General features: G+C 42.2%; 1 protein-coding gene and 1 long non-coding RNA gene across 6 annotated transcripts in view; both read right to left on the bottom strand.

Annotated features, from left to right (window-relative positions):
* Positions 1-11,784, bottom strand: part of LOC118401290 (copine-2-like) — a 36,110-nt gene extending 24,326 nt beyond the window's left edge. Inside the window, exons 1-10 of the mRNA XM_035798669.2 lie at positions 11,566-11,784; positions 8,550-8,752; positions 6,693-6,872; positions 6,484-6,558; positions 6,249-6,320; positions 5,874-5,957; positions 5,593-5,682; positions 5,349-5,447; positions 4,793-4,879; positions 4,224-4,283 (exon numbers count right to left, since the gene is read on the bottom strand). Of these exons, the coding sequence (XP_035654562.1) occupies positions 4,224-4,283; positions 4,793-4,879; positions 5,349-5,447; positions 5,593-5,682; positions 5,874-5,957; positions 6,249-6,320; positions 6,484-6,558; positions 6,693-6,872; positions 8,550-8,723 (921 nt within the window). The 5' untranslated portion in view covers positions 8,724-8,752; positions 11,566-11,784. The remainder of the gene's footprint in view (positions 1-4,223; positions 4,284-4,792; positions 4,880-5,348; positions 5,448-5,592; positions 5,683-5,873; positions 5,958-6,248; positions 6,321-6,483; positions 6,559-6,692; positions 6,873-8,549; positions 8,753-11,565) is intronic.
* A 574-nt stretch (positions 11,785-12,358) lies between these two features.
* LOC118401287 (uncharacterized) lies at positions 12,359-17,034 on the bottom strand. Of its 5 annotated transcripts, XR_008075472.1 has the most exons (6): positions 16,107-17,034; positions 15,882-15,958; positions 15,683-15,780; positions 15,500-15,583; positions 13,320-13,373; positions 12,359-13,060 (listed from the first exon to the last, which is right to left on the bottom strand). It is a non-coding gene; the product is annotated as an uncharacterized LOC118401287 (long non-coding RNA). The 5 variants fall into 5 exon arrangements; XR_004829224.2 differs by lacking the exon at positions 13,320-13,373; XR_008075473.1 differs by having other exon boundaries at positions 12,359-15,583; positions 16,107-16,232; positions 16,464-17,034.
* Positions 17,035-18,837: the final 1,803 nt, after the last annotated feature.

The following is an 18,837-nucleotide window of genomic DNA, read 5'->3' as shown; positions in this document are numbered from 1 at the left end:
TAATAGACACACAATGAGTAACAATAATTTGGCTATATACAAGTTAGTGAAAAAAGGGTCAATGCAGATAGTTAAGAAATAGCTACCTGGACTAACTATTAAGCAGGTTTGTAGCTTGGGGGTAGAAGCTGTTCAGGGTCCTGTTGGTTACAGACTTGTCGTATGACTTGGGTGGCTGGAGTCTGACAGTTTTTAAGGTACTTTTCTGACACCGCCTGGTATAGAGGTCCTGGTTGGCAGAGAGCTCGGCCCCAGTGATGTCCTGGGTCGTACGCACTAATCTCTGTAGTGCCTTACAGTTGATGCCAAGCACTCTGAGGAACCTGAAGCTCTCAACGTGCTCCACTACAGCCCCGCCGATGTTAATGGGGATGTGCTGGGCCCTCCATTTCCTTTAGTCCACGATCAGCTTCTTTGTCTTGCTGATGTTGAGGGAGAGGTTGTTGTATTGGCACCTCACTGCCAGGCCTCTGAACTCCTCCCTTTAGGCTGTCTCATCACTGTCTAATAGTCAACAGTGATTAGGCCTGGGTGCAGTCGTGGGTGAACAGGGAGTACAGGAGGCACTGACGTACCCGACAGCCCGCGGAAGGCTCACGAGTTCTGGGGGCCAATGTGCCTTTCACAGATGTCTATTTTTTATGAATTTAATAAATCATTTTGACAGTAACCCTCCAAAAAGTAATTCATACACATTTCCATAAGTGTTTCCTTCTTCAGGAATGTGACTAAAAAAAGTGATATATAAAAAATAAAGTATGCGGGGATGTTTTTATTTATTTATTTTATTTACCTTTATTTAATTAGGCAAGTCAATTAAGAACAAATTCTTATTTACAACGACGGCCTACCCCGGCCAAATCCGGACGATGCTGGGCCACCCCATGGGACTCACAATCATGGCCGGATGTGATACAGCCTGGACAAATCAGTGGACAAATGCCATAGTCAAGGCTATGACGGAGCCAGTATAGTGAGTGGAGCTTACTCAGGTGTTCAAAAGTGCATATCAGACCGAGAGCCTAACGCTTCTTAGGGAGATTTAGTTTAGAAATGATCTCTCTGCAGAAGCGACACAGGGATGGTAAAAAACAGCATGATTGCCGTAGCAACATCAGGGCAGAAGGGAGTTGCCCTTCAAATACAGCCGTTCTGTAACATCTTTAATTGAGCCTCTCATTCTCCTCAATTGCCGGCCTAAATACATTACGGAAAGAGTTTAACAGTATAGGAAGCAGTTGAAACAGTTCTTGAGGGCAAAAAAAGAACAACAAAAAAAGCAGTTTGCGATTTCGTTCATACTGGTGAACCGGTGTTTGAGTTTAGTGGTTGCAATATCAACAGTCCCGTATCTCTGGTCTATCTTGGCTTGCATCATTCAAGACTAGGTTTAAATTGTGTGCAGCGCAACGGACATATAATGCCCAATATCTCAGGAAAGACTATGTGGGTTGTCAATACAGAAAACAGTCAGGCCCGCAACCTGGACTACAGGCCGTGGGGAAAGCATTTTCACACAAAACACCAGGGGAGACTCTCAAATGGAATTTAATTTACCTTGAATATTGCAGCCCATTTGTGTAGGCTATCAGCTAGACAAAACCCGTTCAACGATAAATAGTGTCTGAATTTATCCTCAAGTCGACTACTTTTTTCGTCATTGTTTGGCTATTTAATGTGTACATTTTTATAAAACGTTTATAAGTAGCAGCTATATACGGTACATAGCTATGTTCGAATATCCAACATTAATTACTGAACAAGTCAGCCAGAAGTCTAAAAATGGCAGCATTGCAACACTGTGTATAGCTTCGTGAAATGTTAGGCATAACATGAGAAAATTATGATCAAATAGGCCTACCAATAAGCATGTATCCTTTAGTTAAAGCTAAGCTAAGCCCTGGCACCACAGAAAGCATATCATCGATTCGATAGGCATGAAGCCGCATAGACATGTCTAAACTTCAGCACCATGGACAGAGATCGGTAGTCTATACTTCAACCTTGCGGAGGCCCAGAGAAACTGCGTTACGCTAGTGACAGGAGGGGACTAAGCACCCACTCCTGAGGGGCCCCCATGTTGAGGGTCAGCGTGGCTGACGTGTTGATGCCTAACCTCACCACCTGGGGGCGTCAAGAAGTCCAGGATCTAGTTGGAGTAGTTGCAGAGGGAGGTGTTCAGTCTCAGGGTCCTTAGCATAGTGATGAGCTTGGAGGGCACTATGGTGTTGAACACTGAGCTGTAGTCAATGAACAGCATCCTCACATACTGTAGGTGTTCCTTTTGTCCAGTTGGGAAAGGGCAGTGTGGAGAGCAGTAGAGATTGCGTTATCTGTGGATCTGTTGGGGCAGTATGTGAATTGTAGTGGGTCCAGGGATGATGGGATGATGGTGTTGATGTGAGTCCTGAGCAGCCTTTCAAAGCACTTAATGTCTACAGATGTGAATGTTATCGGGCGATAATCATTTAGACAGGTTACCTTGGCGTTCTTGGGCACAGGGATGGTGGTCCGCTTCAAAGATATAGGTATTACAGACTGGTCAGGGAGATGTTGAAAATGTCAGTGACGACACTTGCCAGCTGGTCAGCACATGCTCTGAGTGCGCGTACTGGTAATTCGACATGCCTTGTAAATGTTAACCTGTTTAAAGGTCTTGCTCACACGGCTATGGAGAGCGTGATCACACAGTCATCTGGAATAGCTGGTGCACTCACACATGATTTAGTGTTGCTTGCCTCGAAGCAAGCATAGAAGGCATTTATAGCTCAACTGGTAGACTTGCGTCACTTGGCAGCTCATGACTGGGTTTCCTTTTGTAATCCGTGATATATTTGAAGCCCTGCCACATCCGATGAGCATCAGAGCCGGTGTAGTAGGATTCGATCTTAGTCCTGTATTGACACTTTGCCTATTTGATGGTTTGTGGTTATGATTTGGCAAGATATCTTATAAGAGTCGGGGTTAGTGTCCAGCTCCTTTGAAGCAGCAGCTCTAGCCTTCAGCCCCAGTGCGGATGTTGCTTGTAATCCATGGCTTCTGGTTTGGATATGTACGTACAGTCACTGTGGGGACGACGTCATCAATGCACATATTAATAAAGCCGGTGACTGATGTGGTAAACTCCTCAATAAAAAAAATAAAAAATAAAAAATATGCCATTTAGCTGACGCTTTTATCCAAAGCGACTTACAGTCATGTGTGCATACATTCTACGTATGGGTGGTCCCGGGAATCGAACCCACTACCCTGGCGTTACAAGCGCCATGCTCTACCAACTGAGCCACAGAAGGACCATCGGTTGAGATCCGGAACATATTCCAGGCAGTGCTAGCGAAAGTAGATTAGCATATATTTTCCAAATGGAAGGTGAGGGAGAGCTTTGTATGCATCTCTGTTTGTGGAGTAAAGGTTATCTAGAGTTTTTAGCCTCTAGTTGCACAGGTGACATGCTGGTAGAAATGAGATAAAACGGATTTCAGTTTTCCTGCATTAAATAACCAGCCAAATCAAATCAAATGTTATTTGTCACATACACATGGTTAGCAGATGTTAATGCGAGTGTAGCGAAATGCTTGTGCTTCTAGTTCCGACAATGCAGTAATAACCAACAAGTAATCTAGCTAACAATTCCAAAACTACTACCTTATAGACACAAGTGTAAGGGGATAAAGAATATGTACATAAAGATATATGAATGAGTGATGGTACAGAGCGGCATAGGCAAGATACAGTAGATGGTATTGAGTGCAGTATATACCACTAGGAGAGTGAGAGTACAGGGTCAGAGTTTACAGGTAGCGAGTGGGAGTACAGGGTCAGAGTTTACAGGTAGAAAGTGAGAGTACAGGGTCACAGTTTACAGGTTTACAGGTAGAGCGTTCGAGCACAGGGTCAGAGTTTACAGGTAGAAAGTGGGAGTACAGGGTCAGAGTTTACAGGTAGAGAGTGGGAGTAAAGGGTCAGAGTTTACAGGTAGAGAGTGGGAGTACAGGGTCAGAGTTTATAGGTAGAGCGTTAGAGTACAGGGTCAGAGTTTACAGGTAGAAAGTGAGAGTACAGGGTCAGAATTTACAGGTAGAGAGTGGGAGTAAAGGGTCAGAGTTTACAGGTAGAAAATGGGAGTACAGGGTCAGAGTTTACAGGTAGAGAGTGGGAGTACAGGGTCAGAGTTTACAGGTAAAACATGGGAGACACATTGAGGTAAGTGATGACATACTCACAGTGAACATGATTTGGCATCCACCTAAAATATAGTCCAGGAAGGTATAGTCCCTTTCAACCTGAGGATGCAGTATTCAAAGATTATTCTAACTCTGCTCATACCATTTCATCTATACTGTATCAAGTTCAAATGATTTTTCCTATAGATAAATAATTGGAGAAGGCACGGAAGTGGCACTTTGATAGGATTGAGTAGTCTCCATACTCAGTAATTGGCTGCCTGAACAAAGGTGATTACTGCAGCAGCCCCTGGTTGACTGTGTGAGACTGACAGGTGTTTTGTGCTGATATTAATAAATACATTTAATAGCGATTTGAGCCATTACTCTAATCGCTGCCTGCAGCAAAACCAAAATTACAGGCATTTTGTTTGTAATAAAAAAAATATTATGAAGGAAAGTCATTAGCTGTGTGCATAAGGATTTAATGTGCATTCATAATTTAATTAAAAGGCAGTCTCCTTTTAGACTTAATATGCATTTTGCAGTTGCCATAGTGTGTTGACTAATTAGTCATTAAGAGGGATAGTGTACACTATATCTATTAGACTCTATGTGTTTTGGTTCACCTTGCATGACTTCAGAATGATGATTCCAGAGTTTTTGTAGCTCTTTTTCTTCTTCTGTTTCTTGGGATTAATGCATTCAAATTCGATCTGGAGCAGAAGAACAGAGTAAGAAATTACCACTGGGACCCCTCTGCACATCCACACAATGTACACTCTCACATCGGCTGTATTTGCATTTCTGCCATTAGCTAATGACACAAGGTTTTCAACAGGAAGTCAGGAGCGAAAAACGTAAGTCAAATACAGAGCTCTCCAGGTGTGGCCGGGCTGTAAAATAAAGCATAACCCAACATGTATTAACGAGGTTAAAAACAAGGCGTAAATAAGCTCTTGTGAATATCCAAATGAACAGGTGTCTTCCATTCAGAAATGGTTGAGCTGTGTTAACTGCTGTGTTAACTGCAGTGTCTTAAGTGAGTCATCCACTCACAGTGTGGAGAACACTGAGAGTTGAGACAATGTAAAAATTGTGTTTGATCCACACCACAGCACGACTAAAGCATGCAGAACAAACCCCCATAGATAAACTGGAGTAGCTCTCAAATCCATCCCTCACCTCCAGTGAATTTTGGGCTTCACTCATCTTGTTGACAGTGGTCTGAAATTCTCCAATGAAGTCATGGCCTCCATCGTTGTCGTAATCATAGCACAGTACCTAAAATACGAGACAACATACAGTAATACCACAATAAATAACTTCTTAAAATGTATTTGGCTATTTACATACTGTATCTAAAGGGGATTCCATTTTCATACCATCGCCCTCAGATGAATGTACATGTTGATAAACCTTTACTCACCTTGATGCTCCTGTCCACGTCCCCGTTACAGAGGGAGATGAGTGGTACTGTGAAGGGCTTCCACACCGGGTCCAGAGTGTTCTTTATCACCTGCAGCACAAAAACGGGTACAGTGAGAACACTTCTTCCATGTTACTTGGAATACAGAACTCAGAAGCAAATCCAAGCCTATCCAGTTACTGTTGACAGCAGGTGGTAAGACACCTCGTTTGGTGATTTAACACACAGTTCTGCAGTATTGACATTTAAATAGTTTAAACAGCCACCCCCGACCAACTCACCTCTGTCCTGTGGACTAACATCCATTTCCCATCATCTCCTTGCTTATGGAACTCTAGGTAGGGGTCTGATTTACCAAAGAAATCCTACAAAACAAAACAATCTGTTTTGACAATGGCCCACAAAGCTGCCAGCATACCACTATAAAAATACAAATACAATTGTGTGAACTAACTCTTGCACTTGACTGTTTTTTCCTCTTACTATCTCTGACTTTGCAACTTTAAGATTAATACACTAATTAAAGTAGCTCTGGATAAGAGCATCTGCTAAATGACTCAAATGTAAAATATAAATGGACAAAATATTATTGTTGTTCCATATATTAAGTAAGAACCTTTTAACAGAGATGGTAATATAGTAGCAGTAACTCTTACCTTCTTGTCAAGCTTTCTCCCACACAATGTCAATGTGATTATTCTATTGTCTGACAGTTCCAGCGCAGTTATCTGCATACAAGACCAACTGTTACTGTGTGTGTGTGTGTGTGTGTGTGTGTGTGTGTGTGTGTGTGTGTGTGTGTGTGTGTGTGTGTGTGTGTGTGTGTGGGGACATGTTTATGGTTCTTGGATTTCTTTGTGGGAATGAGGTATATAAGTATGATGTTCTCACTGTGATGGTTCCCTTCCCAGCTGGCTTGCTATTGGCCAAGGTTAGTGGTCGGTGAAGTTTCTTATTGGACACAATCTAAAGGTCACAGACCAGAGAGAGAAGTGAGTGAGGAGTGAAATGCCCAACTGCAGATAAACATAAGCAAGTGATAAACAGATGCAGAAAGGGGTCACAGACAGACTCCAAGAACAGTGTGACATGTAGCATACCACCCCCAGTGTACAGATGTACTCTCCCAGGAAGTCATGCTCATACAGCTGGCTGCTGCACTTGTCCTCATCAAACAGGGCAAACTTGAGCTTCTGGACCTCCTCAAAATGGTAGTCCACCTTAAACTTCACCCCAAACACTGGATTCAGGTTATTCACTGCAGTCTCTGTTCGACCAATCTGAAAATAATACACAGGAATACACTATGTTTTTCTCAAACAAGTACTGTACTCACACACAACCACCGCGCGCACACAGCGGAGGTGGAGGGTGGACATGTGGGGGTGTTGAAGGTTGATAAGGTCTTGTTCATGTGAAAGATAAAACCAGGTGGTGGTGACTAACACAGTGTATGTCTGACTCAGACTGATAGAAGATGTACACATACTCATCACCCCCTCTTGTTCTCCCATCGCTGAGCCTAGAGCGGGGCAGACTGTATATGTTTCTTCTCTGCTTTGTCTGTTTGACTGGAACCCTGAGTCTCTGTGTCTCTCCAACCACCTTCTGATTGTTACCCCCTCCCCTTTCTGTGTTATCACACGTCCCTCTTTACCCCCACAGAACAGATGGCCACTCCACCCAGAGTGAACCCCTCTCTCACGCCTAGACGGACAGGGAGAAAAACCCTTCACTTCTCAATGCCTGCTCTGCCGTATGTTTTCTGGCTGTGTGTGTATCGTTTTGTGTTTCATATGCTGTAGCTTTCATCATGATCCAAAGAGAAACCATTGTGAGGATGACTATTTTACACCCCCGGAATAGCACACACGTACTTTTTATACATAGGCTACCCGTTTTCAAATCCATGTCCCTTCCCTGTTTGCCTGTTAGTTCCATTCCACATTTCTCTTTCCACACATTAAGAACATCATGATTCCTTTGTTTCCATCCACGTTTCCATGGTTACTGCAGCAACCGCTATGCTGGTTTCATGTTGGAGCCTGCCCTGTTGACCGACAGCTCAGGCCTGCAGGAACACACTCAGCCTGCCTCAACAGAACACTACCCAGGCAGGCAGGCATGTTTTTCCCTGGCACTGAGAGGGTACCCAGAGCGCGCACACACACACACACACACACACACACACACACACACACACACACACACACACACACACATGAGCCCTGCCTAGTTCTACAATTTCTCTTCTTATAATGTGATTTTAAACCTAACCACACTGCTAACTCTAACCTTATAGTAAGGCCAGAAAGCTTATTTTTTCATGCATTTTTACAATATAGCCAAAATGACTTTGTAACTGTGTTAGGCAACATGGCTTCAGACAGCTGTGGATTAATGTTTCTCCATAGTATATTGATAGGTGCAGAAAGGTGGATGGCAGGGTAGCCTACTGGGTAGAGCATTGGGCTAGTAAATGAAAGGATGCAAGCTCAAATCCCCAAGCTGGCAAGGTACAAATCTGTCATTCTGCCCCTGAACAAGGCAGTGTCCCTAGAATTAGTTCTTAACTGACATGCCTAGTTAAATAAAGGTTTTAAAAAATCCACAATTTCCCTGGTTTATACAGAACACTCAGTGTTATTGCAAACTTGACTAGTAAGTGATAAAACATTGAGAGCATTCAACAGTGAGAGGAAATTTCTTCGTAATGTTTATTTCACCCTCTCAAGTAGTTTGCTTTTCATTTTTAACTCTCTCTTTTAGCATCTCTCAGTATCATCCTTGTTCCAACTTTCATCATAACCACAAATTCTTCTTTTTTTTTTACCTCTATACTACCCTCCAGTCAGTCACCCATTCCTTCTACTTTTCCAGCAACCATTTCCCTCCTCTCGCCATGAATCATTATTCATCCACCCTTTTCCACCCATGTCCACCCCTCCCCTCATCACCTCAACCCAGCTGCTGTCCACCTCATTGAATAGCACACAGAAGGGGTCTGACTTGGAGGTCACATCTCTGTCCAGCAGGTTGCCGCAGCACACAGACAGCTCCACCCTGGTGATGCAGTGCTGGGGACTCACGGTTGGCCCAGAGTCGGGCCCCGTGCCTAGCGTGTAGGCCATGCCGGCAGGATTGTCAGCCCTCCCACAGCCTGGGAACATACACAGCAAAGAGAAACAGCACTATGAATGACATTACTGTAGCACTGGGCGTTCTGTAGACTCATAGATTCAAAATAAGGTAGAGAGACTGACAAAAACATGGGGATCCTTAATGCAGGGTGGTTAATGACAGAACATTTGAGACCTACAGAGACCTCATATTCCATATTCAATAGAACATAAAAATGTAATTTTATCCATGTGCAGTATCCAGAGAGTTACCTAAATCAATTCAGCTGCAAGAAAAACAAAGGTCAGGGCCACACACACAATAATTTATCTAGTACAGTGGTCCATCATGTGTCATATGAGAGAATAACTAATGAGATCTGTACTCTGTCAAACATTCATGCACAGGTAATGTAATTTGTAAGGACATGATGAGTATGGTGAGAGCTCTTGTTGCTAAGATACTGATGTGCCATTGTGGAAGACCCTCCTTCCACTACTAGTGGAACCAGGAAATTGGTTATATTCCCTAGAGATCACAGATGTGCAACTGCATATGTTATAGCATCATTTATTAACTTAAGTAATTCAATATAAGGTTTTAATAAAACCACTGTAAATCCAACTAAAACCAAAATGATTATTTACCTACATTGTCATTTTCTGATATGGTTAATGGACTTTTTTATATAAGCACTATAGATGAGGCTCTCTATGAAGCTCTTACCATATGAAGGTCTTCCGTTACCAATAATTAGGTTCAACCAAAGCAAATGGAAAAAGTGTACAAAGGGAGCATACGGACGTGTTCCGTCACACAAACACACACATCACACACTGCCAACCAAATCATAATCAATCTTCATGGATGTATGTATGCGCAAGCAAGTGCGCAAAAGTAAAGTATCATATTCTCATTCGCTTGTATAATGTAAACGGTTAAATGTTGTTTTGATATCCGTAAAAATATTATACTGAAGACATCAGCATAGTATTGCTCACATACCTAAAGTAAAAAGGGGGATAACTCACCCCATATCCCTAAACAGCCCCTCAGGTTCAGTCCATCCAACATTACAGTCACTGGAGTGACTGAAACACTCTTCACACCTAAGGCAAAGCTTTGGCCATATATAACCTGACCATAAGGGCCATTTTCAGCATAATAGCCACATTCTATTTGTTCACTTCTGATGGCTGATGATGTCATGGAAAACTTGTATTGTTACCAAATCAACAGCATAATCATCCTTATCCTTATACAAACAGAGAGATCGACAATCCAAACACACACACACCAACAACTCCTTATCGCTCAAACTGTAAACTGTGCCTCACTCACCTTAATAGCACAGTAAACACAACGTACATGGTAATTTACTCTAACACTCTAATTACGTGTCTGCCCTGGTGTATGCTGACAAGTGGCAGAAATTGAGCATTTTCTTTGCCAGGGTACAATATGCATATTTGTGGGGAATAGGGGAATGGGGCAATACTATGCAGTGTTTTCCCTAGGATTTTTTTCAGTAGTGGTGGTAACGGTAACGGGTTGGGAGGAGGGGGCTGCATTGCTACTAGCATTAATACAATGACATGCTAGCTGTTCCCATAGACTTCCAGTTATTGAGCCAAAGCGCATCTCGCTTTTAAATGGATGCTGGGGAAACATGTAGGGGGAAAATATAGGGGAAACATCGCTATGGGATATAAGTAAGTGGCTACAGAGGAGAGGCAGACACTGCAATTTTAAGGAAGCCTAGAACTGTCAGTGATTGGAATGTCAAAAGACAATGCCACATACTGTTTGTGTATTGAAGTTCAAATAGGAACTTTGATACTTTACCGAAAACTGAGTTGAATACAGTAGGCAACCTTAAAGACTGGCGATCTGTGAGTTACAGACCCAGGTCACCACCCTCAGTGTCATGTTGTCTTCCTGTCTGTGTGGCAGAGGAAGTGGCCTCCCCACAGGTAAATACAGGGCTGGTTGTCCCCCCCCCCCCAGATGCCCCTTGGGCAACCTTTTCTCAGACCATTCAGATGGTAAAAATATTAAATTGGCTCTTGTGCCAGTAATAATGCTACATGTGCAAATGGTCCAGGCTAAATCAACACAAACTGTGAGAAATATGCATAGATTGCTATTTATCAAGATTATTATCTATCAAGACCATTTTCAACCCATGATGTAAATTGAATTCCCATCTGCATCATCTGCTCTACTGTGAGAGTGCAAATGTCACTGGAGAATACTTATGAGGGTGGGTGAGAAGGGAACAGAGTTTCTCCACCTTTGATGGATGGCGTACAATAGAAATGGTATAGATTTCAGAATATATTTTAACAACGAAAAAAATCCAGAGAGAGATGGAGCAATGCAGAGAGCAAGAGACCAACAGAGATAAGCTACGTCCCCATTTTAATAGACAGACAGGAGAGAACCAGAGAAGTAAAGACATGGGTCTATGAGAAGACTGACATTTCTGCTTTAGAGCTAGTGACAACTGTCTCTGTTTACTCTTGTGCTTGACAGCTTGAGCTTTGTGAGAGTTTTCTGTAGATCTGTATGTGACACAAACATTATGTTCACAATAACCACTGACATATCCTGTGTGCAAGCCTAAATATTTACATCAGTTTACAGTTTCAGAAGTAGTACATTGAGAATTACAATATATCAATATCCCAAATTCACTGGTAATATTTGAATTTGCAGCACACCTTTGAACACCTTGCATTTTAATTTCAGAGTCATTAATTTACTTAATCTACATATTTCCAGACATAATATGCATACCGTGAATAGCACATGACAAAAATACACTGCCCAAGAGCCCCAATATTCACTTACCTTAGTAAACGTGATTTAAGTACTACTCTACCCACTTCTCTTCTCTGAAGATTCCTTATTTCTTGATAGCTCAAACACTTTTCTCCCTATGCACAAATTGAAGTTATTTTCATGATGTCAAAAAATATCATCAGGGGAAAACAAATTGTTGTAGTTCGCCACGGGGGCAGGTCATTCTGCGCTGTTACAGTCTCTAGCCGAGTGGTGTAGAGGAGCGATACTAGTAGTCGCGCATTGCTCTGAACTCCGCCCGAATCACACGCGCTCTATTCTGGGATAATTGCCTTCAGCAAAATGAAAATATAAATGCTCTGGTTTGGTAATACATAGACTAAGCTACATATTTTCTTAACATATAGGCTTTTTGTGTAATCAGGTATCACTCAAATAGGGACCAATTCTGTACATCTCAGTGCCAATATGTTTGACACAGAAGTACAGTATATTACATCACATGACATAGTTGAAGGTCACTCAACTTTTTGTGGGAGAATATACCCCAGTGTTTGATTGAATCTGGTGCACTGCTGTCTCATTTGCCAAAACACTCTGTCAGTCTCAATTTACAAGGTACAATATAGTCAAACAGCTCATCATTTACATCAGTGAGTATTGGTTATTTTGTCAAATAAAGAAGACAAAAACAAATATTAATTGTGTAAACATTTCAAATGGAGATGACTGGAGGTTATTTATGTCTTGATTCAGAATAGAACCGTATATTGTGAAATTGTATTGCCATCTAGAGGTAAGTTCAGATAAAGAAAATCACTATTTACATAGCATAGAATATGAAGAAGAAGACTTGTCTCCCACTTTATTAGACCAGTGCATGTCATAATAAAACATCAAAATTGACATTACAAAAACAAGTAAACAAGAAATATGCCACACAAAACAAAACACAACAAGTTTAAGGAATAAATTAGTAGATAAAATGCACCATTGGTTAGAGCCTGTAAGTCAGCATTTCACTGTAAGGTTTACACCTGTTTTATTCGGCGCATGTGACAAATAAACTTTGATTTGAAACATGAGCAATGACAGAATTAGAATCCAGCAGTTCAAGAGAACAAATTGACTTGTCTCACAGGCCCTTTTAGTCAGATGTGAAAAATAAATCATTCTGCAAACCTTAAGCAATCAATGAATCCCAGACTCAAAATCAATGCAGAAATAAATATGAGAGTGGATAGAGACAACACACAGACCTTTCCAGGAAGAGGAAGAAAGAGCGATAGAGACCAGTTCCCAGGTTTGGAATAAAGGTTCACTGCCCCCCCTACAAGGATCATTTTATTGTTTGATTTGATGACCTGCTATAATTTTAAGGAAATGTGGTCTCTAAGTGCATAAAATATGATAAAAATAAAAGTGCAAGTTGACTGTTCTGCTGAATGAGTAGATCATAGGCAACGTGGAGGAGAAGTTAAACCTCTTCTCCCTCTGTCTCAGTCTCTGGGCATCACTGGCAGAGATACTATTCCTCCACAGTCTGGTCAAACAGGGAGAGCAAATGAGTATTACTGGCATTGTACACAGCAAAGATAGTACCCCAATTGCTGATTGATAGTCAGCATAAGTACATTAATACGATTGACAGAATTCAACTAAACATTTTCCATCTACTTTTCCAAGCCACCTCTGGTCTCTTGGCCGTTCCACCCCTACAGGAGAATCCCTGCCCGTCTTCCGAAAATGTCTGAAACCCTACCTCTTCAAATATTATCTCAAATAAGACATCTCAGTCTTACCCAGGGTCTGGATCAGCCCCTCTCCTGCTTGGTCACCAATATAGTTATGACAGGCTGACACACAAAGATAAAGAAGTTAAATGATGCCCCAGTCTGTGTTTTACACAGAAATCTGGGTCAACACTCTCCTCTTCTAATGATTGAGAGAGAAACAGGTTCACTTCATATCATAGCTCATGATATCAGTATGTTTCCTCTGAACCAGTTCAGGAAGTAGAATAAGCTGAACTTTGTGAGGACAATATAATAAAGGTATAATTTAAATGTATAATAAAGGTGTCTTTACAAACCAATCAGAACTTTGAACCCTCTCTATACAGTGCTTTCGGAAAGTATTCAGACCCCTTGGCTTATTGTTACATATGTTACGTTACAGCCTTATTCTAAATTGGATTAAATATTTTTTTCCCTCATCAATCCACACACAATACTGACAAATCAAAAATAGTTTTTTATACATTTTAGCAAATTTAATACAAATAAAGAACAGAAATACCTTATTTACACAAGTATTCAGACTCTTTTCTATGCGACTTGAACTTGAGCTCAGGTGCATCCTGTTTACATTGATCATCCTTGAGATGTTTCTACAACTTGATTAGAGTCCATCTGTGGTGAATTCAATTGATTGGACATGATTTAGAAAGGCCCACACTTGTCTGTATAAGGTCCCACAGTTGACAGTGCATGTCAGAGCAAAAACCATGAGTTCAAAATAATTGTCCGTAGAGCTCTGAGACAGGAGAGGCACAGATCTGGGGAAGTATACCAAAACATTTTTGCAGCATTGAAGGTCCAAGAACACAGTGGCATCCATCATTCTCAAATGAAAAAAGTTTGGAACCGAGCTGGTCGCCCGGCCAAACTGAGCAATCGGTGGAGAAGGGCCTTGGTAAGGGAGGTGACCAAGAACCCGATGGTCACTCTGACAGAGCTCCAGAGTTCCTCTGTGGAGATGGGAGAACCTTCCAGAAGGACAATCATCTCTGCAGCACTCCACCAAGCAGGCCTTTATGGTAGAGTGGCCAGACGGAAGCCACTCCTCAGTAAAAGGCACATGACAGCCCGCTTAGAGTACGCCAAAAGGCACCTAAAGGACTCTCACCATAAGAAACAAGATTCTCTGGCCTGAATGACAAGGGTCACGTCTGGAGAAACCTGGCACCATCCCTATGGTGAAGCATGGTGGTGGCAGCATCAAGCTGTGGGGACTAGTCAGGATCGAGGGAAAGATGAATGGAGCAAAGTACAGAGAGATCCTTGATGAAAACCTGCTCCAGAGTGCTCAGGACCTTCCAACAGGACAATGACCCTAAGCACACAGCCAAGATAATGCAGGAGTGGCTTCAGGACAAGTCTCTGAATGTCCTTGAGTGGCCCAGACAGAGCTTGGACTTGAACCGGATCGAACATCTCTGGAGAGACCTGAACATTTAAAAATTGTATTTTTTTTATTTCACCAACCAGGTCAACCAGTTGAGAACAAGTTGTCATTTACAACTGCGACCTGGCCAAGATAAAGCAAGGCAGTGCGACAAAAAAACAATAACACAGAGTTACACATAAACAAACGTCAAGTCAATAACACAACATAAAAATCTATGTATTGTGTGTGAAAATGTATAAGAATAGTTGTGCAGCGATGCTCCCTATCAAATCTGACAGAGTTTGAGAGGATCTGCAGAGTAGAATGGGAGAAACACTCCAAATACAGGTGTTCCAAGCTTGTAGCGTAATACCCAAGAAGACTCTAGGCTGTAATAGCTTCCAAAGGTGCTTCAACAAAATACTGAGTAAAGGGTCTGAATACTTATGTAAATGTGATATTGCTTTGTCATTATGGGGTATTTTGTGTAGATTGATGAGGGGGGCAAAAATGAATTCATATTAGAATAAGGCTGTAACGTAACAAAATGTGAAAAAAGTCAAGGGGTCTGAATACACTGTACCTCTTTCATGATGACAAATTTAAAATGTCTGCCTTAATCCTAAACACACCAAAGTTGTACCCATGAAGCCCATTTGAATATTACCTGGTACTTTGACAGGTTCTAACATTGGATCATTTGACAGATTGCTGATGCATGTCTTAGCTTAATTTGACACATGTTATGTTGACTATTTTTTGTCCAAGTCTGTTCCCTAGACATTCCTCCAGTTCAATAATCCCTGGAGCCTACCTGATCTTCCTCAGGCCTGTCCAGATGGGCAGGTGTTTGATAAGCTCCTCCACTCATTTATCTGACATCCTCATCCCTTCCAACCTGCAGGACACACATGGACAATACCACATCAGAAGAGATGGCTAGTTCATGCAGAAGTCAGATACTACTTGACATGCGTGTTATCATTATTCTACTCACTCTCCTCCATTGCTCTGAGCCCCTCCAGAGAGGCCAGTAGGACCAGTGTGGTCCCCTCCCTTGGGGATCCAGTCACCATGGTTACATACTTATTCAGACTACGGACAGATCACAAATCATTGGCAAAGATAACTCTACACCACATTTGTCTCAGGCATGGCAAAGCCCACTACGTTCTCTATCAGGAAGCTCTACTCACTTTAGCCTCGTCAAGAAGGTCATAGTCCCTGTGCCAAGGAGACTGTGCTCTCTTGATCCAGCTGTGCAGAGTCAAGGCTGTAGACAGGATACAGGTATTTAGCTCATACCCTTACCCCAGGACACACAGTATATCATAGGAATAGCTGTCAGTCATGGTGGTCATGCTGTGCTGCAGTGGGAGGTCAGAGTTGGTGAGGGAATCTCAAGAGCGAAAGTTTTTTACCTGATCCCCTCCAGAGAGAGACACTGTCCAAGCCCTTTGACCAGGTCCAATGCTCCTTCAGCTGTCCAACCAGAGCACAGGGACAGACTGGGGGACAGAGGGATCCGCAGAAGTATTGTTGTGTCACTGGCCAGGTGGGGGAATACAGGTAGGGGTGATATGTAGAGAAACAAAGCGTGTCAGTTATTACTTGATTGTTCTGATATTTGGTAGGTTCTGGAGTGTTCTGGTCAGAACTACAGCTCCTCTGTCACTGATCACATGACCAGAAAAACTAAGAGGGAGGGAGTGGTGAAAGGTCAGAGTCAGGGCCAGAAATGAAACATAAGTAGGAATAGAGAATTGACAATCACTTACTTGAAGCTCTCAAGGCTTTTAGCCTGCAACAACCCCTCGGCAAGGAGCAATACCACATCTTCAGATGTTTCTTTTGACTCAAGACTAGAGAAAAATATAAACATGTTTATATTTTTCATGTGCATCCTAAGATATTCATCTTTGGCCTACAAAACCCATGTAAAGCTCTTCCAACCCCCAAATTCACAACAACATAAGCCTCACCAGAGTTTCCTCAGACTAACTAAGGATGGTAGGACAGAGCAGAGCAACTCTGCTCCCACTCTACCGATGCGGTTGTGTGGCAAATTAGAGGAAAATAAGAAATAGGTATAACTTAACACAACTAAATTAGACATTACAAACACTTTAACTACTTCCAAAGTATTCCCAGGTCCCTTCTCGCAGATACTTAATCTAGGTCCTGCAGCAAAGAGGGCATCTCTGGAGCACAGTCTGCAGAGACACTAGGTGGTGCCCTTGTACTGCACAGTCTACTAGGCTGAAACACAAGAGGCAGGAACATACAACAGGGAGAATATGCAGTAACCAATTGTGAGCCATCTTACACACATTCCTGTTGATGTTGGAATAACAGAGGACTCTGCTTTCACCTGATGGTCACGGTAGACAGAGAGCTAGCCATGTCTGCAGAATCACCACTGAAACACAAATGAAGCCAGCTCAGTTAAAACAGAAAGAGCTGTTATCTTTATCTTCACATCTAAAAATATTTTGCAAATAGATAACGAAAATGTATTTTAGCTTTACCTGGTAGGAGTGTGATTTGTGCGTTTTTCCACAGTAATGTGTACAGTGGTGTGGTTTACCCTGCAAAATAAGTTCACACATACATTATGAATATTATGTTCTATTTTACTATACATTAAATATTACCCCAATGCCAACATGAATTCTCACCTGATGGTGTGTATGTTGTGGTTCAGGTTCAAGCAGCAGGAGACCAGGTTAACAGCTGCTTCTGCTGTGATCCACGTCTCCTCAATACTGATGGGAAATACACACAGTCTGTTAACCTGAATCATACACACTCACACAAGAGATCCCACACACAAATGCTATTCCCATATCCTCCTCACCTGATATAGTGTTGGACATGACCACACCTCAGCTGCTTCACCAAGTCTTCAATCACCTGAACATTCAGTCCGTTGTTTCTTATACTGAAGGGAAAAAGTCAGTAATTTCACTTCCAATAACTTGCAGAGTTAATCATCAGTGTATGTGTGTGGGTGTGTGTGTGTGTGTGTGTGTGCTTGCGTGCGTGCGTGCGTGCGGGCTCACTCCAGGGTGTGTAATGAGGACAGTGCAGTCAGGCTGTTCTGTAGAGCCAAAATGCCTTCTCTCTGCATGGTGTTACAGGATAACCTACATACACAAGAGAAAACAGTGTTCCCCAGAATCATAGAGGAAAAAAATACTATAAAGTGTTGGTCCCATGTTTCATGAGCTGAAATAAAAGATACCAGAAATGTTCCATACACAAAAAAAGCTTATTTCTCTCATATTCTTTGCACATTTTTTTTTACATCCCTGTTAGTGAGCATTTCTCCTTTGCCAAGATAATCCATCCACCTAACAGATGTGGCATATCAAGATGCAGATTAAACAGCATGCTCACTACACAGGTGCACCTTGTGCTGGGGACAATAAAAAGCCATTCTAAAATGTGCAGTTTTGTCACACAACACAATGCCACAGATGTCTGAAGTTTTGAGGGAGCGTGCAATGGGCATGCCGACTACAGGAATGCCTACCAGAGAATTGAATGTCCATTTCTCTACCAGAAGCTGCTTCCAACTTAGTTTTAGAGAATTTGGTCTCACAACCGCAGACCAGGTGTAACCACACCGGCCCAGGACCTCCACATCCGGCTTCTTCACCTGCGGGATCGTCTGAGGGGAGAGGGGGCTGAGGAATATTTATGTCTGTAATATAGCCCTTTTGTATGAAAACAGTCATTCTGATTGACTGGGCCTAGCTCCCCAGTTGGTGGGCCTATACCCTCCCAGGCCCACCCATGGCTACACCCCTGCCCAGACATGTCAAATCCATAGATTATGGCCTAAATTAATTGATTTCAATTGACTGATTTCCTTATAAACTGTAACTCAATAAAATAGTTGAAATTGTTGCATGTTGCATTTATATCTTTGTTCAGTGTATTATCATCCTTCTACTGCCAATCATGCTGTACTTCTGTGATTCTTTCAAATTCAGTGGTGTTATTTTAACTTTTTCAAATTTGATGAGTTTCAGGTTCATTATCTCAAAGGTCAGGCAGTTTTCCCAGTCCCATTCTCACCTCAGTTTGACCAACTGAGCAGAACAGCTCTTCAGAATCTCTGCTAGTTTCTACAGATGGTCAGCCCCA

Source organism: Oncorhynchus keta, chromosome 22, assembly GCF_023373465.1.
Source record: "Oncorhynchus keta strain PuntledgeMale-10-30-2019 chromosome 22, Oket_V2, whole genome shotgun sequence".
NCBI classification, from domain to species: domain Eukaryota; kingdom Metazoa; phylum Chordata; class Actinopteri; order Salmoniformes; family Salmonidae; genus Oncorhynchus; species Oncorhynchus keta.
Note: the sequence above shows the minus strand (reverse complement) of the source record. Positions and strands in the feature narration are given on the sequence as shown.